This window comes from Girardinichthys multiradiatus, chromosome 4 (assembly GCF_021462225.1).
Source record: "Girardinichthys multiradiatus isolate DD_20200921_A chromosome 4, DD_fGirMul_XY1, whole genome shotgun sequence".
Classification (NCBI taxonomy): domain Eukaryota; kingdom Metazoa; phylum Chordata; class Actinopteri; order Cyprinodontiformes; family Goodeidae; genus Girardinichthys; species Girardinichthys multiradiatus.
This window is the reverse complement of record NC_061797.1, coordinates 40,041,132-40,067,565: the sequence shown is the minus strand read 5'-3', so window position 1 is coordinate 40,067,565 and position 26,434 is coordinate 40,041,132. Positions and strand designations below refer to the sequence as shown.

Sequence of the window (26,434 nt, the reverse complement as noted above, 5' to 3'; positions counted from 1 at the left end):
TAGAATAACTGCGTACTCTTCTATTGTAAGTCATAGAGTCTGATTGACGCTGAGCCAGTGCTTGGCTATTTTCTCTAAAGGGTTTTGTTTAACTGTGTGGGGTCTTCATTCATTAGTTCCTTAAGAAAACTAAATATCAAACCATCCATCCCTTCGCTAATTCTGCAAATAATGAGCATCCTGTTATTGACCCATTCCTTCAAAAGCATCATAACTAAGAATTCCCAGCAATTGATATTCATAAAGCCAATGTATACACTTTGATGCATGTTTTTCTGGGTTTAATAAAAATCACATAAAGTGGAGGAGCATGCTTTGTAGCATAAATTATGATCTTGTAAATCCTTCATTTTCTGTGGAATCATGTGTAATACCTTAACTAAAGAGTGTGTATATGGGATATTCCTTAGAAAAATGAATCAGAACCTGTAGGTCAGACCTAATCAGTGCATTTCAAGGTAAATCTCTGTGTACTAAACTTAAAATAGAGGAATAGTCAAGTTTTTTTTTTTTTGTATAGCAACAGGATTATAGAGTAAAATTTGTAAGAGTCTATTGACTGTTCCTTGCTAATGAAGCAGTTATACTTGCTGTTGCTGGACCAGTTGGTTAACTAAATGATTGAGCTAAAAACTAACTTGCTTTTCTTTTTCTAAATAACAAGGATAGGCCAAGTTTAATGCTTGCCGTCTGCGTTAGAAGGGTGGGGTATTTGAGACAAAGTACAAACAGCAACAGGTTCATTTTTTATGGCTTTATTCTTGTTTATTGCAAATATCACAGTTCAGATACATCAGCAAACACTTGATAGAACCGTAACCAAGTTGTATTGTACCTTTTTTTTTTTTTTTTTTTAAACAAGTGCAGTTGTCTGGTTTGAACTTTGTACACTGCTATTTTTAACTTTTAGGGCTCTCTGAATGTTTTACCATGCAAGGCCTTGGTTATATTGGCTTTAGACTATACATTTAGCAAATTCTAAATTGGAGAATACTGATGGGTAGTGTCCAGATGAACCACAAGCACATCACCAGAAACATGACTGAAAGTTGGCGCCAAGTAGCTCTCTTTACCACCTTAACAGTCATTACATTAACCAGCTTGTTTTTTTCCTTCATATCTTGCTTCGAGTTAATTATTAAATTTGGTTGTTATTGATGCCAACAAACCAAACCTCACATCATCACCAAAAAAGGGAAATCACTGCACAGCTGGTGAAAATGAGATACTTTCTCAGCCCCCCTGAACACTTCTGACCCAACTTAAGCAGCAGTGGGCTGTTGTGAATTGCACACATTTTGTGCCGCGAGCTTGTTTGTCATCCCGTCACAGCACACACTGCCAGAGTACAGGAACAGTGCTCAGTACTTTCAGCTGTCTCCCCTCAGGGCAGCATGCTCAGCCTAGCTAGTTTTACTTCTGACCCTGAACCAAAGATCATTTATGCATGGTGCTGTTTTTAATTGGTTGAGGAAGCATTACTGTGCATCATGTCTACTTTCATTTATCAATGCTGCAGCTGCTGCCAAAGTCTCTCCTCTGGCTTGCAAACTGGCCTTTAGCCGCTGGACTAATTAGCAAAGCTATTTATTTGTTTTTCCTTCTACACCTAGATGCCTTAATTGTCTAATAAAAAGGTATAACTTTTTTCCATGCGTAATTCTTTTGATGAATTGTAATTATTGTATAATAAACCCCACAGGTCAGGTCTGTTTTGTGTAAACATCACTGAAATATGAAAACACGAAATATAAAAAAGAAAACTTACGTTAAATCTAGGTTTGTAGTCAAAAGGAGGATGTATTGAGGCCATAGAAGAGCCTTCTTATGTTGACGTAGAAGGCCTCATGTGTAAACAAATGCATTTTGATCAATATGTCTTTGAGGCCGTGTTCATACACGCTCTTATCAAGTAGAAAAGCTGCTATTTAGCTAGTTTGTTGGCAGTCTGAAGGTGTTACAACATCCTCTTAAGTGTAAAATGACTAAGCACTTGGTATAGCTTCTGAACCTTAGGGAGATGGGGGTTAATGCTCTTCAGAGAAAGATCTTCAACTATTAATTACATAAATCCGAATGTCAGATATTTTCCAACTTTACTAAACTAAGCAAATTGCTCATTTAACTTGTGTTTTTTGAGGCGTTTCCCCTGCAGGAATGTTTTTAGGGGTTGGTTTTCTACCTTTGTCATTTCCACTGCAGAAACCAAGGCTATAATAGATTTACCAAAGTAGGAATTTATCCTAGAAATCTGCTCTGGTAGGGAGGTTGAACTCTTTAGATAGAACCAGAACTATAGCTGCACCCTTGTGATGGGAGGGTGCTAAACATTTGTTACTGGTTAAATATTCCCAGCATTTTGTTTCGGTCATATCCCAGTTTAAATTCCTTGAATATAATTATATTCAGTTAACTTTAAATTATACAACCGTGAAAGTCTTTATTTTTGTTTTAAGCACTGTGCAAACACAACATTCTATTTGAACGTTGTGCTTACATTCAAATAGGTTAATAAAATTAGCTTAGTAAAAATATTAATTAAATGAATGAAATGCAGTGCATACTTTCACTTTCAGACCTCCATGGAGGAGAAGAGAGCAATATTCTCATCAAAGCCATTATTTAGGGATCTAAACCAGAAATGTTAGAATATTTTAGTGTTTGTTCTGATATACCAATTCAAACAACCTCAACTCCCAGGGATAAAACATCACTGACTGATTATTAGTTTGAAAGAAGTTAAATATTAAAAATAGTTGTTGTTACAAACTTTTTCTGAGATAAAAGTGACTTTAATTCTATCGCAGAGTGTAAACGTGGAAAAAAAACTAAAATTGCAGCTCTGAAACGCAATACTGTTATCCAGACCAGTTTTTTTTTTTTCTTTCCTTCCACCCAGAAGTCTGCAGTGGTGCAATTTTTGTTTGTTCCCTTTATACATTTCCACATGTTTTAGAGCCACTCTATGCACGTTGCAAAGCATAATTGTTGTGACAGAATCATTGTTTATACAGTACAGATCTAAAGTTTGGACACACCTTCTCATTCAAAGAGTTGTCTTTATTTTCATGACTATGAATATTGTAGCTTCACACTGAAGGCATCAAAACTATGAATTAACACATGTGGAATTATATACTGAACATAAAGTTTGAAACAACTGAAAATATGTCTCATATTCTAGGTTCTTCAAAGTAGCCACCTTTTGCTTTGATTTTTGCTCCGCACACTCTTGGTATTCTGTTGATGAGCTTCAAGAGGTAGTCACCTGAAATGGTTTTCACTTCACTGGTGTGCCCTATCAGGTTTAATAAGTGGGATTTCAAGCCTTATAAATGGGGTTGGCACCATCAGTTGTGTTGTGCAGGAGGTGGATACAATACACAGCTGATAGTCCTACTGAATAGACTGTTAGAACAACTGTTAAGAGGAGACTGTGTGAATCAGGCCTTCATGGTAAAATAGCTGCTAGGAAACCACTGCTGATGACAGGCAACAAGCAGAAGAGACTTATTTGGGCTAAAGAACACAAGGAATGGACATTAGACCAGTGGAAATCTGTGCTTTGGTCTGATGAGTCCAAGTTTGAGATCTTTGGTTCCAGCAACCGTGTCTTTGTGCGGTGCAGAAGAGGTGAACTGATGGACTCTACATGCCTGGTTCCCACCGTGAAGCATGGAGGAGGAGGTGTGATGGTGTGGGGGTGCTTTGCTGGTGACACTGTTGGGGATTTATTCAAAATTGAAGAACCAGCCTGGCTACCACAGCATCTTGCAGCGGCATGCTATTCCATCTGGTTTGCGTTTAGTTGGACCATCATTTATTTTTCAACAGGACAATGACCCCAAACACACCTCCAGGCTGTGTAAGGGCTATATGACCAAGAAGGAGAATGATGGGGTGCTGCGCCAGATGACCTGGCCTCGACAGTCACCGGACCAGAACCCAATCGAGATGGTTTGGGGTGAGCTGGACCGCAGAGTGAAGGCAAAAGGGCCAACAAGTGCTAAGCATCTCTGGGAACTCCTTCAAGACTGTTGGAAAACCATTTCAGGTGATTACCTCTTGAAGCTCATCAACAGAATACCAAGAGTGTGCGGAGCAGTAATCAAAGCAAAAGGTGGCTACTTTGAAGAACCTAGAATATAAGACATATTTTCAGTTGTTTCACACTTTTTTGTTCAGTATATAATTCCACATGTGTTAATTCATAGTTTTGATGCCTTCAGTGTGAAGCTACAATATTCAGTCATGAAAATAAAGAAAGCTCTGTGAATGAGAAGGTGTGTCCAAACTTTTGGTCTGTACTGTAGATTTATTGCTGAAAGTCACAGCTTTTATTTTTGCGATGGGAGTCTCTTTTTCTCACGCACTTACCCTATTTAAATACCCGTTCGATGTCTACACATGTATTCTACATTAAAGGCCTGGTTTTGTACCCCATAGTAGAAATGCACATCGTAAGTTCTGGGATAGAAAATATCTATTGGTTGCATAGTTATACACCTTTAGTTAGTTACTTTTTGCTTTAAACTATGATAGCAATGCTGCTTAATTGTTTTACAAAATTGGTTTTAAATATTAAAGGTCACATACAGAATGGTCAGGCTTGGTCCTGTATTAATTTAATGGCTTGAAGTGCACCTTAGGGGGTCATACAGCGGCAGCAGCAAGATTATGTGCCCCAAATAATGTTTTTTCCCTTCACTCTGGAAGCGCTAATCTGAAGGAGCCATTTACCAGATCAGACATCCACTATTGGCTGCCGTCCATGATGGATTAAACCGCTTGTTCCCATTCAGTAAACTGTTGATGATGCTATGAAAAACACTGGGTAATATTCTTCTCCTGGATAGTGAATACATTTGCCCTGAACCACTATGAACTTGCTGTCTTGAAAGCCCCGGTCAGCACACTGCTTGCTTTCTGCTCTCATTTCCATAATGTTTAGTTAGAGGCTACTCTTCCCTGGGACAGAGCACTGCCTCACTAATACAGGGTGGATTTGATCAAGTGGTAACAGTGTTTAGAGACCACCTGTATCTTTACGGCAGCTCTACCTCTCTGGGCGGGAACGGCCATTTTTTTTTTTTTTTTTTTCTTGTATAACCCACTTCCTTTTCCTGGTACTGCCTTTCCTCCTCCCCTCCCCTCCTCTTACTCTTCACTCTCTCATCTCTCCTAAAAGGAAGCCCCTCCCTCTCATAGAGAGCTGCCAGCCTAGTTTGCATATTAACTGTCTAGTTGCCAGGGAGCTGTAGCTTCATGCCATTTGACTGTTAAAGCCTGTGTAAGTTGTTCACTGTTACTCAATTTTCTGATTTAATTTTTTGCTTTGGGCAAAATCAGCCTTTCCAGTGAAGGTCTATGTTTTAATATTCTAACTGAAAGACACAGGGAAAATATATTTTGGAGGTTTTTCACCTACTTCTCAGCCACCAGTTTTGCTTGTTCATCAGCTATGACAGGAGAGAGCGACCATGTATTTTCTAGCATGTTTGGGGGGGCTGTATATTAATTTATTTATTGTGACATAGGAATTTGAGAAGGGGCCATTTGAGGCTATTTTTGTTAGCGTTTTACTGGCCGTGCTTGTGTTTTCAACTCTTCCCCAGGTACTGTATCCTGGTGGGCATTATCTGACAGTGGATTTGTTTAGCTTGGAAGGAGGGGCCCCCCTGCTCAGCTTCCCAGTGAGCCTGTGGTCCGCTTTAAAGTCCAAACTCCAAGGCTTGGCTTTGGCAGGTTGATCCCAAGCCTGCTGCTGCCGGTGCTGCTGGAACCTGGAAAGAGCAGCCGTTATTTTGCACTCCAGGAAGCAGTCTCCATCTCTGTAGGAGGCACAAAGCAGAGAGATGTAAAACAACACAAAGCACAGAGAGGAACTGCGAGAAACTCCAGAACCACCTCTCTATCTACAGGACCACTTCCCCAAAGGAATATTTGCATAATTTCAGAGCTAATCCACACCATTATCATTTAGAACCTAAAGCCATGTTGTGTTAAAACCTGCATATGGTCACCCACATATTTCACACGGCATATGAGCAAACTCACAATGGAACTGTACTGGTGAAGATTACATAAGCCAGCATAATACATAGCATGCCTAGCCTAAAGAGTTTGTGAGAGGAGTAACCAGGTGTTGAGTGTAAGTGAGCTGATGTTTTGAGTCATATGTTTTTAGATGTTTATTACATCCGTAAGCAATGAGGTTTGTTTGGAAGATGGTGTCTGACTAAACCACTTCTCACAGTGGCATATAGCCATTCGCAAATATTAAACAATTTTTAAGATTTTGGTCTTAAGGAGCATCCGCTCTGAGTTTATTTTCTCCTTTTTCTATTCCCGATGGCATTTGTAACTACTTAATGATATTTTGAGAGTATTTTATGTTAAAAAGTGTGCTAATACATTTCATGAATCAACTGCTAATTTTATTTTCGCCGGTTTTTACTAATCAGCCACAATCCCCTGTTCTTATGGTGCCATCAGTTACACCTTTGCTTGTTTTGGCCAATAAACAGCTGAAAAAGTTGGTTAATACAATTATTGTTAGTTTGCTTTTCAATTTATTTACATAGTAACTTACATTTATAAAGCACCCGTTAAGTATTTTAAAAAAAAGTATTTTCTTGAATTGATAAAACGTTCCTTACAAAATAGTTTGTAAAGTACTGAAATGTGTCCTATGAGTCATCAATAAGTTATGGTTCATCTAGACTTTTATTTTAAATTTTTCAAATGTATTTATTTTAGAATTTAACACATGTTTCCACTTACAGTGACACTTTAAAGTAACAGTAGAGTTATGACTGCATGATCTTAGAAAAAACATGCAATGGCCTAAATCTTTGATCAATACAGAAATGGCAAAATCAGTTGCTGCATATACTGTGTACTTTGAATCGTCTCTGTGACAAGTAACAACATGGAGGATCTGCTGCAGAGAGACTAATCAAATATTGGCATGTAACATACTTTTGACCAATGATTATTGCATTCTAAATGGTCCTTTCTGATGGTAATTCTGCTCACACAGTCAATCAAACTTTATGTATGGAGCGCTGTTCATACAGTCAAGTGTAACAGTGTTTATATTTGTAGTACAGTCCTAAAGAGTATTACTGCAAAGCAGTTTTATTTGCTAGGGATTATTCAATTAAAAAAATCAATGCGGTTAAAAAAAAGGAGCCTAAAATCATTGTGTTGTTGTACTGCGTGATAATTTACTGTGAAATGCAAATTCTGTACTGTTTTCCTGACATTTCTGAAGTTTATTTGAAAATGATTATACCATTTTAGAAACATTTTAAAATTTTGGAAATTGTAACTGTAAATCACTTACATTTTTGTTCAAGTAACTTAAGCATTTAAATTGAAAGTTCAGTACTCACATTTCTTGACAGGACTGGACACTTAGGGCTTGAATAACTTTTATTTGGAGGTGACTATGCAAAACAATGACTTGATTCCCACCTCTAACAACATTATTAAACTGTTGTTTACAACAGTTTGTAATTTGTAAAACTTTTTTTTTTTTTTTTTATGGAATAAAACAAGGAAATTGTAGGTGAATTGTTCCCCAAATTTGGCACAAATCATGCAATGTTTTATTCTCATAGACCCAATATTGTGCATTATCATGAACTGCATGCCCTGTTGCAACTCTAGGATATGCATTGGTGATTGAGGCCTGACCTAGTAGTGCTGAGTGGTGTACCTGAGTGGTGTCAGGCCAGTCATGTGTCTGAAAAATTCCTGGCACCATGTGCGAGCTGGTGCAGAAGGCCGCTGGATTTTGGTTTCAGGAGTTTCCTTAAAGATTTTCTTATTCTCTTAGATTTTTTTCTGGCTTTGAGCAAGTTCTGCTCATTTTGTACTCATCTCACCTTACTGTCTTGATTTTCTTTCCTATCAGTGTTGCATAATGACCCAACTTTGAGCTTCTCAAAGTGCTGGTGTTAATTTAAAACTGTTCTGGCACTGGACAACTTGTTTAGTTGCATGTTTGGTTGATCAGCAAATAAACTGGCACATCTTATACAGAAACCAACACATGGACTCATGTACAATGTGGGAGAAATCCAGTACTTTGGGGGTTAAGTTGAGAAAGTTAATGTAATAACTGCTAGCACCATCTGCTGGCCTACTTCCTTACAAAAAGAGAGAGAGAGAGAGGGTGAGTGAGCGAGAGAAAAACGAGTCTGGGTTTTAACGACATCTCTAATATTCATGCTGATGCATTTTGCTTCTTTGTGCTTTCATTTTCCACTGCTCCGGCTGCATAAGCCTCCAGCTCTCCACAAACACCTCAGCCAGGCAGATAGAAGGGCAACGAGCAAGGACCAGGAAAGGGATATGTATAGGGGGAAAAGAGAAAACCAACAAAACCAAACAAGCGAGAAAGGTCAAACAAAGCCTTTTCTGTAGGCAACAAGAGGAGAAACCTACCTTCACCTGGCTGCTGAAGAAGACGACGAGAGACGTAAAAAGGGAGCCGTTAGAGCAGAAACGGTAAAAAAGGAGAATTAAGGACCCAGAGAGGCAACGAGAGCACACTCACGAGAGGCAGGAGGACAGGGGACTCAATGTGGAGAAGGGGGGGGTGGGGGGGGAGGAGGCAGGGTAAGGCAACTCTGACACACACGCACACAGAGAGAGAGTAAGGCTGAAGCCGGACGACGGCAAAGCGGCGCGCAACAGCACAATGAGGGCTTCCTGGACTGCCACACACCTCCTCTACCGCCAACAGCGCTGCTCCCTCATCACCCCGTGAAGAGACGAAGGAGGGAGGAAGAGGGAAAGTGAGAGAGCTCCCCATGCGCTCCTCTTGAGCCCTGCCTGCTGGGGGAGGAGGCGACGGAACGGTTCCAGCACAGCTCTCACTCTCGCCCGAGGAGACGAACTGACCGGGAAAAGAGGAGGAGGAGGAGGGGAGGAAAACGAGGAACGAGCGAGTGAGGGGAGGGGGGGGGGGGGACACCACATTGCTCAAGGAAGAGTGACAGAAACCGGACTGTGGAAAAAAAAAGAGAGGAGTATTTGGAAGAGAACGAGTGAGTGAGCAACAGAGAGAGCAGGAACACGGTGAAAGGGCAAGGCTTTTGTTAGCCGGTTGGAGAGGGGGAGCAAAGAGGAAGGGAAAAAAAAATCACCATGTCTACAGTGAAGAGGCCAAGAGGAAGGGTAAGTGAGCTGCTCTCAAAGCTGGGAGGGAGGAGGAACGGGGGGGGGGGGGGGGGGGGGAGGGGCCGGCAGGAACTGAACAACCTCCTCTGCTACTGGCTCATGCTGCACTGCCGCCATCTTGAACTCATTGCTGAATTTTTTTTTATGTTTTTCTTCCTCATTCTTGCTACTGTGTGTGACATAATAAAGACACAGTGGATTCATCTAATGTTCCACGGCCCCCCTCGGCCTTTCATGTCACACATCACTTTGTCAGTCTCCTGTTGATCTGTGCCTGCAGTTGTCCTGCTCTGTAGTTTCAGTGCACTGTGTTGTGTGTGTTTGCCCTCCACAAGTTGAGCCCGTCAGACACCAGAGAGCCTGCTCCATGTGGAAATGAGGGGTGGGCTTTGAGGGAAAGGTGCCCAACCTAAATGGAGCTTACTTTACCTTTTCATGGGCTCTGTTGGTACCCACTGTTTTTCATGGGACTGCGTGCTGTGAGAGAGATTGAAATCACTGCAGTGCTGGCAGGCTGTAATTTCAGTTATTTATAGATGTATTACACAGCTGCAGCGCTCTTAGTTTTGGTGCAATTTAGCTTTTCTCTCTCCCTCTCTCTAGCTTTGCCAGTAGAAGCCTGTTTTTTATGTTTTTTCTTCCTCCTTTATATTTGTTCATGTTTTTTTATGCATTACTTTCTACTCCTCCCTCTGTTATTTTTACCATTAACCTGAATGAGAACCTTCCACCTTGATCCAGTAAATTTCTTCCTAATAACCGCAGCAGAGAAGCACACGTGAAAATTAAAATTCAGCTCTTGAATGTGCCTTTTTCCCTCTACTTTCTTCCAGAAGAATTGCTAATTATTCATTTCCCTCCCCCCACTTTGTCAGTGAGGTTTAAGCTAATTCTCTTTATTTTGCTAGTGGGGGGGGCAACTAGGCGCGCCTGGGCCATGTAGTCATACGCAACACATTTTTAGATTAAGTCATCCATTTATGGGTTCCCTTTCCGCTGGGCTCAAGGCCCACAACAGGGCATAACCGCAGTAACTGCATCCATTATTCAAATATTATCATGTATCACCGAGGCTGGATTATTTATGTCTGCAAGTCACAATTTAACCTGCTGCAACAGGCAAGTGTTTTAGATGCCCAATTTAAAAGAATTAAATGTACATCAGACTTTTCCTGTCACCTGGTGTAAAACTGATCTGAAAGTAACTTTTCACACGAAAGCTCATCTTTTTCTCTTGTATATCCACTAGTTTGAGTTAGATGGAGTTAGTGAGAGTTGTGAGTAACGGGCAGAGTGAGACCAGTCTCCCCCCCCCCACCCACAACATCAGAGAGAGAGGGAGCAATGCTCTGCTGTCTGACACAACTTCCAGAAGGTCTCTGCTTTCTTAATGAGACTGTCCACAAATTTGAAACGGTATAACTAGGCATGGGAAATATGACCAATGAAAATAATAAACTGTATAATATGTACCCTTTTTCTGAGACATATTTTTATCTGGTTTGGGAGTACAGGGCCAACTCCAATTTCCTGGTGTTTCCCTTAAACCCCCTGGATTTTGAGTGTTATCTTGGCCCTCAAGTCATGATGTACGATTGATACAGCAATTCACTGCAATATATAAGTGAATGTAACTATAAAGCATGCATGTACCTGTACTGAGGATGGCAGGTGGGTGCTGCGGACTGATCTGGGTCAATTTGCCCTTTCAAACCATGTTTTTACAACCTCACTTTGCAATTATCTTCCCTTTCTCATGCCCATATACAAACCATTTCATGTACTTAAACCATTGCGTATCGGTTCAGCTGTCTTGCTTGTTAGGTATTTTTGGATGAGTAATAGAGATAAAAGATTTTAAGAACTATTTCATTAATATTTGATGCGCTTCTACTGATTGGAGTTCTTATCCCCGGTTGGGCTAAGTGACTTTTACAAAATATGACCACATTTCCTTAAAGTAGACAGGATTAGATTATGGAAAAAGACTTAAAATTATTGGTTGTCAAAGTGGGTAAAAACCATCTCAACAGTCAGGTTTGATAAAACCAAAATTGCAAGTATATGGAACAGCAAAGGAGCCAAATGATCAGGAAACAAAACATTTCCTGGTTGCTCTAGTCATTTACTTTGTCGGTTCTTTTCCGATTTCACAGATTAAAAGCACTGCTTAACTTTAGCTTCATCTCTTGACTCCTCTTGAGAAAGTTTGGCGGTTTCTGTCAACTCGAATGTAATGCCACAGCACTGTTCAGTTCCTCTTCTACTGATAGTGACATTTGCATCGCTGCTCAGGCACATTACTGCCCCCAAAAGGTAAGTTGCAGAAATTAAATGCGGTTCAATTCCGCAAAGGGCTGGTACTGAACCAATCATAATTGTTTTTAACCAGGACAATATTTTAATCAAAATGCAGGACACCGGCCCTCGAGCACTAGGACTGGACACAACTGAACTAGAATACTGTATTCACCTGAAAAATAGATTGGACTACCACAAAACTTTCCCCGTAAATGAAAAACAATTAGACAAACAGGACTGCCAGAGATAATACTCTTTTACCATTTTGTACCTTTACTGTTTTGGTGCCTTTGATGCCATCTTTTGCTTTACATTTTATACCAAGCCATGGCCAGATTGGTAAGCACAAAGGGTTTGATTTGTACTTTATTTGAAAATATGCAATTTAAAGTAATTTTGTATAGTCTGCTACTACCATGTTGCAAGGAAATGTGGTTTTACATCTACAATTTTGTCAGCATGGGGTCACCTAGAGGAATTTAGTTTTTTTTTTTTTTTTTCAGGGGTCCTGGTTCAATGGTATCTATAATATTGGTTTGGATAATCAAGAAAAGGCTAATTTAAATTATATCCATGGTATTTATGAAATGTCTTTGAAAGTGACATTACATTTTAAGATAATAAACCTTTTCCATCACTGTTATTCTCTCTCCCCATAGCCTCGAAAAAACTCCAATGGTCCCAGTAGCCAGGTGCGGGCCCTCAGTCCCCCAGTGAAGAGCAGCTCTTCATCCTCCTCTTCTTCTTCGTCTTCATCCTCATCCAGCTCCTCTTCGGAGAAGAGGTTGCCGCGGAGGAAGCACCATCAGATGGAGTCAAATCTCCATGAGAAGCAGGAGAAGGCCAATAGAATAATATCAGAAGCGATCGCCAAGGCCCGACAGCGAGGAGAGAAGAATATCCCACGAGTTATGAGCCCGGAGAGCTTCCCCAGCTCTTCTGCTCAGTACAAGACCCTCTGTGAACGTGAGCACAAAGGAAATGGCAAGGCCCGGACCAAAGAGAAGGCCTCTAGGAAGGCCTGCATTGTACCTTCCTCAAAGTCCAAGCAAAAGACCAAGATCGGGTATGTAGATGACTTTCGTTCTTTGCTAAACCAGCAAAATGCAAAACCTATTAAAGAATAATCCATTAAGTAGAGCTTTGATCTTTATTCTGTTAATTCAACGCCGCCTGAATCTCCCCAGCAATACAGGAGCTCAAATTAGCATGTGACACATGCCTCTGGTTGCTTGCTGCTGCTCTGCTCCAGTACCTGAGTGTGGGGCTGCAAATCATTCTTTGTTTGTAATGATAATAAATCATTTATAGCAATCATTTGCTCCAATTATGAATTATTTATTCCCCTATACAGCACAGAGCTGACGAGGATAGTTATATCATGGAAAGAAGAAATGTCACTTTTAAATCTATCGAACATAAACACTCTCCCAGGTAGCAGCAGAGTATTTTGTATTTTTGTCTTTGTACAGTTTCTTCCTGTGGCTACTGAGATGGAAGCTCAAAGTTTAACATTTACTACATGCCATAACAATAAACCAGGCACAGTTGTCAGCAGCGATATGGGAGGAGCAAACAAAGGCTGCGTTCCATGTGAGATACTGCTGCTTCAGACGTTTAGGCAAGAACTCCTGATGTATAGATACTGTAATCCACCTACCATCCCCCAATGCTTAACTGCTATATGCAAGTGTGAAGCTATAAGCCACACCCCACACAAGCTATTAAAATATCAGTTGGTGCAGATGTGAATGCAGAGGCATGGAGACAAAGGATCAGGCTAATGTTTAAATGCAGTAATTTCAGACTGAGGTGAATCTGGGAGGGGGGAGGAGTAATTTGAAATGGCACAGAAACTACTGATATTTTTTTTATCCCAGTGTGTCAGACTGACAACGGTCAACAATCCGCCTGACAGCTGGGATCGGTTAATAATTAGATGAGCATGGCACAGGAGGAGAGGTGTTGAGGGTAATACATTTTACTTGTTGCAGGTGTTTGTGCAAGTCAGATGCACCGATCAGAGATTTTGTGGCTGATTTTTGCTGATTTTAACAGATTGCAATATTTTCTTTTAGAGCAAAACAAAAACAGCATCTCTTTATACTTATTTGCATAAATTGAAAATTAAATTGCCACGATTAAATGTTTTTAGTAAAATGAAATGATGTTTTTTAAAGCTGCATCTCACTGCATGACTGAAAATACTGTAAAATAAAAAAATTACAACTTTCACAAGACCGATTACAACTTTTTTTGAACACCTCCAAACATCCATGTGACCCACATTACAAGATTTTACCTTTTTTTTCAGTCATGCATTCATTCATTGTATTGTACAAGATCCTAAAGCACCTTTTCAGTCATGATTGATCATGACTTACGATTGGCATATTTAGCAGCACTAACTGAAAACATCAGTTTTTTTGTGTCCTTTTCCTTTAAAGTTTGTAGACTTCTGCCTTAACTGTGATATTTTCAAAAGATTGTGATGAAAATGGATAAAACTGAGCAACTGTTATACATTAAGCTTCCGGTTATTTGCTCATCCCTTTTTTTTGTTTTTAAGTATTAGCCTAAATAAACATTTGACACACATTTTCATAGAAAGTTTTCTTTATTTTGTGAAATAGAGCTTCGGTATCTCAACACAGAAAACGCACTTCTGTTTGGGAACACGTCTAGACAAGATGTGATTTGTGATTTAAGCTCTTCACACTCTTAAACATCCATTCTATTATGAAAGATTTTAAAAGCTCCTCTTGAATTTAGTGAATTGGACTCTACAGAAATGTTTCCAGTCACTTCTTTCTGTGATATTTATTGACTGTTTGTGCACAGTATTTGATGAGCATCTGACCAGGAAAGACATTTTTGACATTTATTTGGCACATGGCCTTTAATTTGTTTCTTTCATTGCTGCCTTCTTTTGTGCCCCTGTTTTGATGTTGCTGAGGTGCTTAGCTCAAACATGGCAGTGACTTTTAACTGTCTGTTTATTACTAGAGGCTTGTGGGAGTGCGTGACTGTTTCATCGGAGGTGTGAAGAATCATTTCCTTGGAATATTTCATACATGTAGAACTTTTACTTTTCTGATAATCAGAAAAAAGAGAAGGTGATTAATGGCTTCTTTAAACTGGAGGGGTTGATCAGGCTTAAGTACTCAAAAAAGAACACGGGTTTAACTTTTGATTAGATTATTTGTTAATACTAGAGTGGAATAAATAAATGCAATTGATAGGTGTATCAAGTGAAAACGAAGTATTTCTTGATTTGCAGAGAGAAATCTAGTAGGTTTGGTTTTATTCAGGCAGGCTATGGGTTCCTACCATGAAAAGTAAAACGATGATCAGTCCCTGGTTTGTGGCGCTGCAATGCAAACATGAAAACATCAATTTACACACCATCACATTTGTCTGAATTCCACATAAAATTCTTTAACACTTTTCAAATTTCAACTCCTAAGAAGATGGTCAACAGTTTCTGTTTCAGCTCAGAGAAACAAATTACAGTAAATTCATTACAGGCGAGGTGGGACTACCTGCAGACTTTAGACAGACGGGAGGAAATTTACTAACCTGACGGAACATTCCAGCCAGTAACACAACACCGCTCAGGTGTACCTTTTTGTTACAACAGTTTTGGCGTAGCATCTGCTGCAATAAATTTTTAAAGGTGGCCTTTGCATTTGAATTATGGACTCTAAGGTCTGTTTTCTGTACACATAATGCATAAAATATAATTGCCTCATGGCCATGCGGATGGTACAGTGTTTCAAAATCTCTCTTGGACTTTGCCTCTTTGTTAGTGAGCCTGTATCATGATCTGGGATACTTTTTACATTTGGACATGGATATATGTCAGCAGAGTTGATGAAGCAAGGTTGTACTTTTGTTCCCTTCAATTTATCTTTTAATATTTAGTTGGCTGCGTCTAAAGGCATTTATTGTTGTGAATCATAACTTTTTTGCATGTTAATAGTTAATGCTAAACGGGATTTTTAATAAAAAAAATTTAAGTCTCCATGATGCCTTTAAATTGCATACTTTATGAAAGCTCTCTTACGTAGCTGGTGCAAATGCATTGGAGACTAGATGTTTCTGGTGAACAATTCAATGCAGTGAAGAAGGTGGTTCATAAGCATACAGCAGTAGGATCTCCCCATAAAATACCTTACCTGGGAGCAGAGGTAACCTACTTCCAGAATCATCACTTTAGCCTCTGTCTGATGAGGGAATGTGCTAGACGGGGCTCGGACAACCTGAGGTTGTACGTACGTGTGTGTGTTGCTCACTGTGTACTCAGGCTTCCATTGCATCATCTGACAATTGTTTAAGCAGGGAATGGAGCCTGAGATAAGACTATTACCCTAATTGTCTGTGTACTCATCTGTCTTTTTCTCAGAGACCACCATACAGTTGACTCTGTTTCCAATGGAATTAATACTTTTTAATTTCTAGCAAGTCCCTTCTGATTGCTTAGCTTGTTTGCTCTACCAAGGACTTGGGAAGAGAAAAAAGGGGTTGTATCATCATGGAAAAGCTGCCTGATGATTATAAAAGAAACAAAAGGAGTGGATAACATGAATGCACCAGCAACCTGTTACGGCTATATTAGACCATATGTTGTAATATAAATGCATTTTAGCATTATTAAAGCCGACTGACTTGGAGGTTTTAATAGATCAAGCGGCACCGGACACAAATAGGTTTTTATTATTTTTTTTTAGTTCCAACAGATGTTATCGTCCTCTTTAAAAAGAGATGCCGGTTTGTTATGATTCCTAATCATTGCAATTATTTCACCATGATGGTTCTGAGTAGGGCTGGGCGATACGGCCTAAAATCAATATTGCGATATATTGAGCAGTTCACCTCAATGATTAAATCGATGATAAAAAAGCCCCTGCCCGTAATAAAGAATGTGAAATAATTCACAGCCATTTATTTGATGGTATGAATCCCCTGGACTGGTTTTTCACAATTATTGCCACTTTAATGGAATTTAAAACTAGAGCGCCTGCAAATAAATGAAGTAACAATCACAGCTAAATTATCTCAATAGATGCCACATGCAAACAGAATATAACAGCCAGTCAACCCCCAAAGATAACTGCATTAAGATGTGCTCACTTACTGACTGCCAGGTGCAGCCTGTGCCCAAAACACTGCACTCGCATCCACCTGTATAGCTCTGCAGCTTTAACTAGCTTTGCGCCGTTGTCAGTAGTAATGGTGACAAGGTCCTCTTCCTTGATATCCCAAACGGACGTTGGTTATTTTTGTAAATTTCGGTATCTGTACATTTTCGGTTTATCGCCCAGGCCTAGTTCTGAATATAATAAACAAAAGAACACAGCATCGAAATGCATTTGGAGAAAACCTAAGTGCACGTACACATGCAGAGTTGTCGGGTTTTTTGGCGATGTTGCTATCGTCAGTATCTTATGAGAAGATTTTTCCCTGAACAGTGCCAGTTTAGCTTAACAGAAATACAGGCGGTGTTGTATGAAAAGAGAGATGCACCTTTTAGAATTTTTATGGCTGACTTAAGGTTTTTAAAGCTTAGAGCAGAAAATAAACAAAGATTTTCATATCGGCGCATCAATGAATTGCTTTCCTAGCTTTCCTGCCATGACCCCTTGTTTATCATATATGTTGGGTATGGAGGCGACTTCAGACATTTTGTAGGAAAACAGACACTTTGAACCAGGACTTTACTGATTTTAAACAGCCAAAATGTCTATCATATGACTGATTAGGACAGTTAGCATTGCCAGCATTACTAAAACCACAACATTAAGAAAATGTTGATCCTTTCCTTAATTCTGAGGATTACAAAAGGCTGCATACATTTTTAAGTTCTGCATTTTAAAGACGGATGTTAAAACAGAGCAACTTTTAATCAGAACAATCATTGACCCTTCCTGTGGTCTGCAGAAAGTCTTGGTTTCTCACACTGCCTCAATGAGCCAAAGGCATGTCTAAGGATGTTTTATACAAAATGCACATTCTTTTTAAATAATGTATCTTTGCTTTCTCTGCCTTAATTTCTTTAAACATCTCACTGAAACTGAAAAAGAGCCAAGGTAGCATTTTCTTCATTCAACCAATTCCATACTGAAGAGTTATTGTCACCAGTACCCAATAGTGCTGACGGGTGGCGCGTTCACCATAACTAATAATAAATCTAATACAAATGAATGCTCCCGCAAACCATTAATTTGCATTACATGGCTTCACTACTGTTAACTATTACATTTTTATTTTTGAAATAAATCATTTAGATAAAAATTACTGTTAGCAGACCACAGACCAGCACTGGCTTTAGTGTAAATCAATAGACTTCAATGTAAAGAGCTGATATAAAAGCAACTCCAATGTGAAGGTTTTATTGTAGCTATTAAGTTCTTTTGATCTAGCAGTAATCTGGTGTGGTGTGAGCTCCACTTTGACTAGCCCTTAGCTTGACTCTTCAGTTTCAACTTGTAATTATCCATGCTGGGATCTTTCAGATGAAAATCTATGAAAAGTATTAAAAACACCTTAACATGACTTCAGTTCATTTTAACTACCCCTTTAAGATGTAATGCATGTGTGGAACGTCTGTTGTGTTTGAAAAGACAGTTATTTATGCATTTGCTTTTGCATAACAAATAGTTTTATGTGTAAAGTTTGTTTTTCTAGATCTGACTTGTATTGAGCTTTGGCAACAGTTTGAAATTTGAGCTTAACTGAATCTAATGTGGATGCTGACATTTTACCTGATTTCATTCAACAGTTCTGCCAGTTCTAAGTTTAGTTTGGCTTTCATGTCACATAATGTTTTTCATCAGGATTGTTTTCACTGGCAGATGATGTTGCTTAGATTTTATAGGTATATATTCTTTTAGCTATATGGACAAGTTATAGGGCAACATGCAAGTCATGTTTTTATGGCTAAACCCAGAGCATTTATAATGTTGGAGATCTGTCATTGAAAATGTATATCAGTTTGTTTTCTTCTAAAAGAACTCTTAGCAACTGTAACAAAAACATCATTAGATTATATATGTGGTCTTTGTCTTTTTTTTAAGGTATATTTTACGAACCAAAAATATTAAACATCACAACCTGGCCTTGAGGGATATATTTCTTCTTTTATAGGTCAGGCTTGACTGATCGCAGGTCTCTGCGGGCTGAAATTTGCTTTTCTATGCAGCCCACCTGCTAAAAGGAATCCTCATAATCATCTGATGAAAGCACTGTGCTGCTCATTCCCTTTTTGTTTTTCCGTCCCCCTACCCTCTTCACGCCCCCCCCCTAATATAAATTTAGTTCTTTCAGCTCGCTCAAAGCAGTGCATCCAGTGTTTCCTGTGAGCGGGCATGTTCCAGATATGCTTACATTACAAAGCAGCAGGGTAGCAGGAAAATTTCAAACAAAATGGAGCTTGTGAGATCAATTACATGATAGAAAATGGAGGTTTAAGTCTAGTGTATATGCGGCAGAGTATAGCTGTTCAAATTTCAGAGCCTGCTTCCTAGGTGTCTAATCTCTTCTCCCCTTATTTTTTTATTATGAAAGGCTAAAGCTGTTTTTTAATTGTTTTTTTTCTCCTAGTTAATCCCCTGTAGGCTGCATGTGTTCATGTGTGCATGTGTGCTGGTGTGTAGTTTAACATGTTTGTGGCTGTTGGTTTGTGTGTGTGTGTGTGTGTACTTGTACTTGTTGCTGAGTGAGAACCAATTTTTGTATTTTTATCGCAAAGTGAGGACATTTTCCTGGTCCTCACTTTTTCAAATTCCGTTCTTGGGACAGGGGTTAGGTTTAGGACTAGGGTATGAATTGAGTTATTGTTAGGGTTAGGGTTAGGTATTAACCGGTTAGGGTTAGGGTTAGGGTTAGGTATTAACTGGTTAGGGTTAGTGTTAGGCACTAAAAATCAAGAAAAATGAATGGAAGTCAATGGAAGTAACTGAAAAGTCCTCATAAAGATAGTAAAACACGGATGTGTGTGTGTGTGTGAGAGAGAGAGAGAGGAAGTGAGACCAGGATAACTGGCGATTTTTAATGGGTTTTCAGAAAAAGCTGAAATCCTGTTTATCCATGTGTACTGTGCTGATACAGTGTTTGTCTTTTATAGGGGCCTTATTGGTGCTGTTACTACTGTTTCCCCTTGTTAGCTGTGTTGCACTGAGATTATAGCTTTCCATTCATAAGAAGGGGGGGGGGGGGGGATTTCCCAACAAGAACAAGCATGGCTGTGCCAGTAAGCCCCTCAGGATGCCAAACGTAAGCAAACCCATTTAGAGCACACCTAATGGCAGTTTTGAGGATACGTTGGTCATATCTAGCAAGAATTTCCATGGATAATCAGCAAAAATGCAATGCAGGCAGTCTTTGTGGCAAGATGAAGCACCATCACAGGCAGAGCTTTCAAAGCCCTATCCAGTGTTGATTCCATTAAAAATTAGACCTCAAACGCACACTTCCCATGGCTACATGCCAAGTATGCCAGGACAACACTGTGGGGACAAGGGATGTGGGGTTATTTAGCACAATAGAACTGGAGCCAAAAAGCCTTGAACAGCTACTAGCCCATTACTCAGTGGAGAAAGCTTGTGGTAGCAGATCATCAGGGATCACTCAGCAATGTCAGATCAGGGGCAGCTGCAGTCTAATTAGAAATGCAAAATGGCTGAAATCCCTGATGGAGAGCGAAATACAGAAATTTAATTTACATTTAAAAAAGCGTGCAGAGATAAAACTAAGGGAAATTGTCCTAATTCACAGATGCACCTTAAAAAATACAGTAAGGTCAATTTATTTTTTCAGTAACCGAGTTCAAAAAGTAAAACTCATAGTTTACAGATACATTACACACATAGGGAGGTGAAGTGTTTTTTTTTTCTTTTGTTATTTTGATATTTATGGCTTACAGCGAACATTAAAATATGACATGCATACCATGGCCAATAAAACAGTTATTGGTACTTTTGACAGGATTGATCAGTTTGCCAGGTCCAGCTCAAATATGAAACCGGCATTTCTATAAAGCTCGTTAACAGTGGGAAAGGTGACGTGCCTACTGCACCAACTTTGGAGTTGAAAACACAGTGAACAAATATCAGCAGATGACACGGATCCTCAAATCATCACTGACTGGGATTTTGATTTCCAGATTAAATGCTAATTCATCTTTTATCTGAAAAAAAAAATGCATTTGGACCCTGAGCAACAGTACAGTCCTTTTTGTTCCCTGATAAGACAATTTTGATGTGCTCTCTGGGTTAGGAGTGCCTTAACACAAGGGATATGACTGTTGTAGGTGTAGCTAGGTGCATCGTTTTTAGATCATATTTTTTCTTCCACTCAACGTTTTTTTAATATGCTAGGATACATTAACTCCATGATTTTGTAGGCCATATGCCCCTAAGAAAACATTTCTGTAAAGAAAAACGTTTTATTGGTATTAATGTAATATTGACATTTTCTGAGAACATCAATGTTGGGATTTTATTACCTCTGACCTATAATCATCAGAATTTACAGAAATAAGTGCTTGAAATTTAGGACTCTTCATGTAATAAATCGATGCAATTTGTGTTTTTGAGGAAATGAATGACAAAAATAAACTTTCTGCTGATGCTCTAATTTATTGGGAAAATTATTTCAAGAAAGAACACATTAAAATACTACCTTGTCCAGGCTTTGGACCAGTAAACGTAGCTGCTTCCGTGATCCTGTTTCTGGTATACAGGTCCTTCTCAAAATATTAGCATATTGTGATAAAGTTAATTATTTCCCATAATGTCATGATGAAAATTTAACATTCATATATTTTAGATTCATTGCACACTAACTGAAATATTTCAGGTCTTTTATTGTCTTAATACGGATGATTTTGGCATACAGCTCATGAAAACCCAAAATTCCTATCTCACAAAATTAGCATATCATTAAAAGGGTCTCTAAACGAGCTATGAACCTAATCATCTGAATCAACGAGTTAACTCTAAACACCTGCAAAAGATTCCTGAGGCCTTTAAAACTCCCAGCCTGGTTCATCACTCAAAACCCCAATCATGGGTAAGACTGCCGACCTGACTGCTGTCCAGAAGGCCACTATTGACACCCTCAAGCAAGAGGGTAAGACACAGAAAGACATTTCTGAACAAATAGGCTGTTCCCAGAGTGCTGTATCAAGGCACCTCAGTGGGAAGTCTGTGGGAAGGAAAAAGTGTGGCAGAAAACGCTGCACAACGAGAAGAGGTGACCGGACCCTGAGGAAGATTGTGGAGACGGGCCGATTCCAGACCTTGGGGGACCTGCGGAAGCAGTGGACTGAGTTTGGAGTAGAAACATCCAGAGCCACCGTACACAGGCGTGTGCAGGAAATGGGCTACAGGTGCCGCATTCCCCAGGTCAAGCCACTTTTGAACCAGAAACAGTGGCAGTAGCGCCTGACCTGGGCTACAGAGAAGCAGCACTGGACTGTTGCTCAGTGGTCCAAAGTACTTTTTTCGGATGAAAGCAAATTCTGCATGTCATTCGGAAATCAAGGTGCCAGAGTCTGGAGGAAGACTGGGGAGAAGGAAATGCCAAAATGCTAGAAGTCCAGTGTCAAGTACCCACAGTCAGTGATGATCTGGGGTGCCGTGTCAGCTGCTGGTGTTGGTCCACTGTGTTTTATCAAGGGCAGGGTCAATGCAGCTAGCTATCAGGAGATTTTGGAGCACTTCATGCTTCTATCTGCTGAAAAGCTTTATGGAGATGAAGATTTCATTTTTCAGCACGACCTGGCACCTGCTCACAGTGCCAAAACCACTGGTAAATGGTTTACTGACCATGGTATCACTGTGCTCAATTGGCCTACCAACTCTCCTGACCTGAACCCATAGAGAATCTGTGGGATATTGTGAAGAGAACGTTGAGAGACTCAAGACTCAACACTCTGGATGAGCTAAAGGCCGCTATCGAAGCATCCTGGGCCTCCATAAGACCTCAGCAGTGCCACAGGCTGATTGCCTCCATGCCACGCCGCATTGAAGCAGTCATTTCTGCCAAAGGATTCCCGACCAAGTATTGAGTGCATAACTGTACATGATTATTTGAAGGTTGACGTTTTTTGTATTAAAAACACTTTTCTTTTATTGGTCGGATGAAATATGCTAATTTTGTGAGATAGGAATTTTGGGTTTTCATGAGCTGTATGCCAAAATCATCCGTATTAAGACAATAAAAGACCTGATATATTTCAGTTAGTGTGCAATGAATCTAAAATATATGAATGTTAAATTTCCATCATGACATTATGGAAAATAATGAACTTTATCACAATATGCTAATATTTTGAGAAGTACCTGTAGAGGTTGGTGTGAAAATCTCTGTTTTCCCTCTTTTATGTGAAAACCAGGAAGCTTGCTGAGAGCCTGTTCAGTCAGAAAGAGTGTGTACATTTGCATCAATGTTATTAGACCCTGGGTGGTCCGGTTTATCTGCCACAGCAGGGTCTAACAGCCTGTACCCACAGCTTAGTTGTGGTTTAGGTTCTGTGGGATGTATACACACAGGCTGTATGTTCCATTTATACTTTTTAATAGGTTTAAGTCCTAATTCTTGTATAAAGCCATATTAGGTGCAATTTTTACTAAGGTAGTGTATCTTCAACATCGAGATTTCCATCTGTGTGTTGGGTAAATGACTCTTATTATTTTTTTTTTTTTAAATGATTTAATTGATCAAATGAAATCTACCTCCATCAACCCTGGATTATGTCCTGGTTGTGTTGGATGCTCATAAATGCCTTGAGAAGGCCGTATTACTTTTATATTTTGTTTGGAATGGATGTTATACTGAACACATACCTTACGTTGTCACTCCGACCTGTTCAATCATCCAGCTTCGGTTGACGTGATGTGCCAATTTTTCCGACAGGAAGTGAAGTCAAAGTGAGCATCACTGCTCGCAGTCCCAAATACAGGGAATGTTCCTTAGAAACTGAAATGTAATGTGACACCCTCAGGAGGATTTGTGAAACAGGATACCACACAATAGGAACAGGAATACCTGTAGAGATGGCAGTTCAGATGCGTTTGGAAGGAAGTCTCCACAAACCTCAATGTATTTTATTGGTTGTTTTATGAGGCAGACCAAGACAAAAGTAGGTAATAATTGTGAACTGGAAGGAAATAGATATGGTTTACTTGTGTGTCTTGCTGTAAGTCTCTTCCAACCTCCATTTCCAGAGACTGAATCCTTTTCTGCATATTAGTTCATTCTCAGTCAGGTTGGCTTGACAGCATCTGTAGCAATAGCATTTATTATTGGATTTTGGTCTGGACTTTGGCTTGTTCATTTAAAAAAAAAATTAGTCTGCTTTGAAGTAAACCACACCAATGTTGGCTGACTGACTTGTCCCTGCTGAAGAAAAGCAGTGCCACAGGATGATCCTGCCACCATTTTGTCTCACAGTGGTGATTGTGTGTATAGCTCATCCCTGCTTTAAATATCTGTAAATTTTACCCCTGACCTGTCTGGTGTGTTACTTTGTCTTCATGGTGATTTTCAGTGATGTTCTCTTGCAAACCTCTGAGGCTTTAACAGAACAGCTAAAATTATGCTGAAAGTAAGTTACACAAAGGTGGACGCTATAATTCTGTGACTTCTGAGGGTGATTGATTGCACCTGATTTTTTTGAGTATCAAAATACAAGGGATTGAACAAAAGTTCATGCTACTTTTTTCTGATTTTTGATTAGAAACCATGTAATCTTTTCTGTCCGTTTCAGGTACGCTACTTTGTGTTGGTCTAACAATAAAAACCAACAAAATAGAATAAAGGTTGTGGTTATTCAAGAGGTATTAATACTTTTGCAAGACACTGTATGTACCATAAAAAATCAAGTCCAATCACCCATTATTGAAAGTTTATTTCTACTTGGCAAAAACATTCCGATCCTGTTGCTTGTTCAGTGACCTGATTATCTCTGATTAGCAACTATTTTGGAAATAAACAGTGTGTTTTAACTATTGAACTCTTAAGTAATATTTAGATGTTTTCTGAGCATATTTGCTTGCATCCCTACTCTTGCCACAATATAATTGGACAAAGTTTAACACCATTCACACATGCTGGAAACTGTCTCCATCTCTGATCTTAATAGAAAAACAATTAACACCACAGCTGCAGAGCTGGAAAGAGGAATATTTAGTTTTTGGCTTGCTTACAACATTTTTTTCTGTGTTTAATTTGTTGTCTGAAGAATTATAAAACAGAGAAGAGGGGAAAGAGGGTAAATCAAGTCTTTAACTCATCACTGCGTGGGAATATTAGTTCTCATATAAGTGCTATATCTGGGGATTAATGAGAAAATTGGAAAAGTGGAAATGAGGAGACGGATTTGCTTTCTTTGCTGGGTTGTTTACTTTTTCTTACAGATTCTTTGGCCAGTTGACTCTGTCTGGTGAATACCCTCACTGTCTGAAGAACAGTCTGGCAGCTTATCAGAAGGAGGTAGCATTGACCAATATGGGATTCTTTGCTCATATAAACTCTGTCATAATGTCTAATATAAACAGTACCTTGTAGAGGGTCATTTACTTCCTCGTACTGTCTGTCTGGACACTGCTGTGATTTTATAGTTGAAACCAAATCTGTACGCAGACTGTATAAAAGGACAAATATGCTTTTTTTTTCTCACTTTCTGACATCAACTCACACAAAACTTTGCCCGTCTTTGTTGAGATAGGATTACCAAAATTATTTTGGTTTTTCAAATGCCAGAATAAGTGACATTGTTTCAAATCATCAAATTCAGAAGTTCACATACATTTGCCTTTTAAACAGTTTGACTTGGTTAAATCTTTTGGCTATCCTTCCACTAACCTTTCACAATAGCTGGCTGGAATATTGGAACATTCTTCTTGATAGAAGCATGCTTAGGATCATTGTCCATTTGGAAGGTCACTTATTGCTCAGGCTTTAACTTCCTGGTTGTCTTGAGATGCTGCTTCAACATTTCCACATGAGGTTTTTTCCTCTTCATGGACAAACTCAGCAAAACACTGCCCCCACCACCCACCCCCCAAGAACATGATTCTGCCACCAACGTACTTTACAGTTGGGATGTTGTTCTAAAACTTTCAATTATTCCTCTTTTTCCTTCAAATGTAACGGTGATCAATTTCGCCAAACACTTTACCTTAGCGTCATCAGACCACAGGACACGCCTCAAAAATGAGGTTCTCTGTCCCTTTGTGCATTTGCAAACCGTAATCTTTCTTTTTATTTTGCTTTAGGAGTGATTAATTCCTAGTCTCTAAGTCACCTTTCAAACCGTGATAATTATCTAGGGAAATAACAGAAGCAACATTTTTATTATTGTTTCAAAATATTCCACTCGCCTAATTTCCAGAAGTTCTAGAATTAGATGCATAAGTCTATTATCCAACCAAAAAATAAACAGATTTGTTCTAGAACGTAGTTGTGCATTGGATCAAATGAGTTGTGCGATCATTTACACATGTGAGTCAATGATAGTTTCACCTTGTTCTGGTAACAGCAGATGTTGCAACTCAATGATAAAATGTGATTTAACCACAACTGGAATCTTATATTTACCCTTAATTATCTTTTACTCAAGAATGAGCAAGATTTCACTGTATGTTTATTCTAAAATAATTAAAATTGAAGTTGTATGTCCGGACAATAAGTCTGTTTTTGACTAACTTTGCCTCCCCTGTTAGTAAATGATTACGCCCCTGTTTTGTTGCATGTATCGATCTTTATCACGAGCTGACATTTCTTAGTAAGATCTTTACCATTTACCGATAAAGAACGTAGTTGCATTGAAGCAGCATAATTGTATCTGCATGCAGTATTAACCATTCAGAATGTTTCAATTTCTATTCAATTCAGTTTATTTATATAGCGCCAATTCACAGCACATGTTGTCTCA

At 39.2% G+C, this 26,434-nt stretch overlaps 1 protein-coding gene across 1 annotated transcript in view; it reads left to right on the top strand.

Moving 5' to 3' along the window:
• The window catches only part of chd9 (chromodomain helicase DNA binding protein 9), a 102,641-nt gene that overhangs the window by 32,345 nt on the left and 43,862 nt on the right, over nt 1-26,434 (top strand). The window contains exon 3 of the mRNA XM_047363406.1: nt 12,153-12,559. Within this exon, the coding sequence (XP_047219362.1) occupies nt 12,153-12,559 (407 nt within the window). The remainder of the gene's footprint in view (nt 1-12,152; nt 12,560-26,434) is intronic.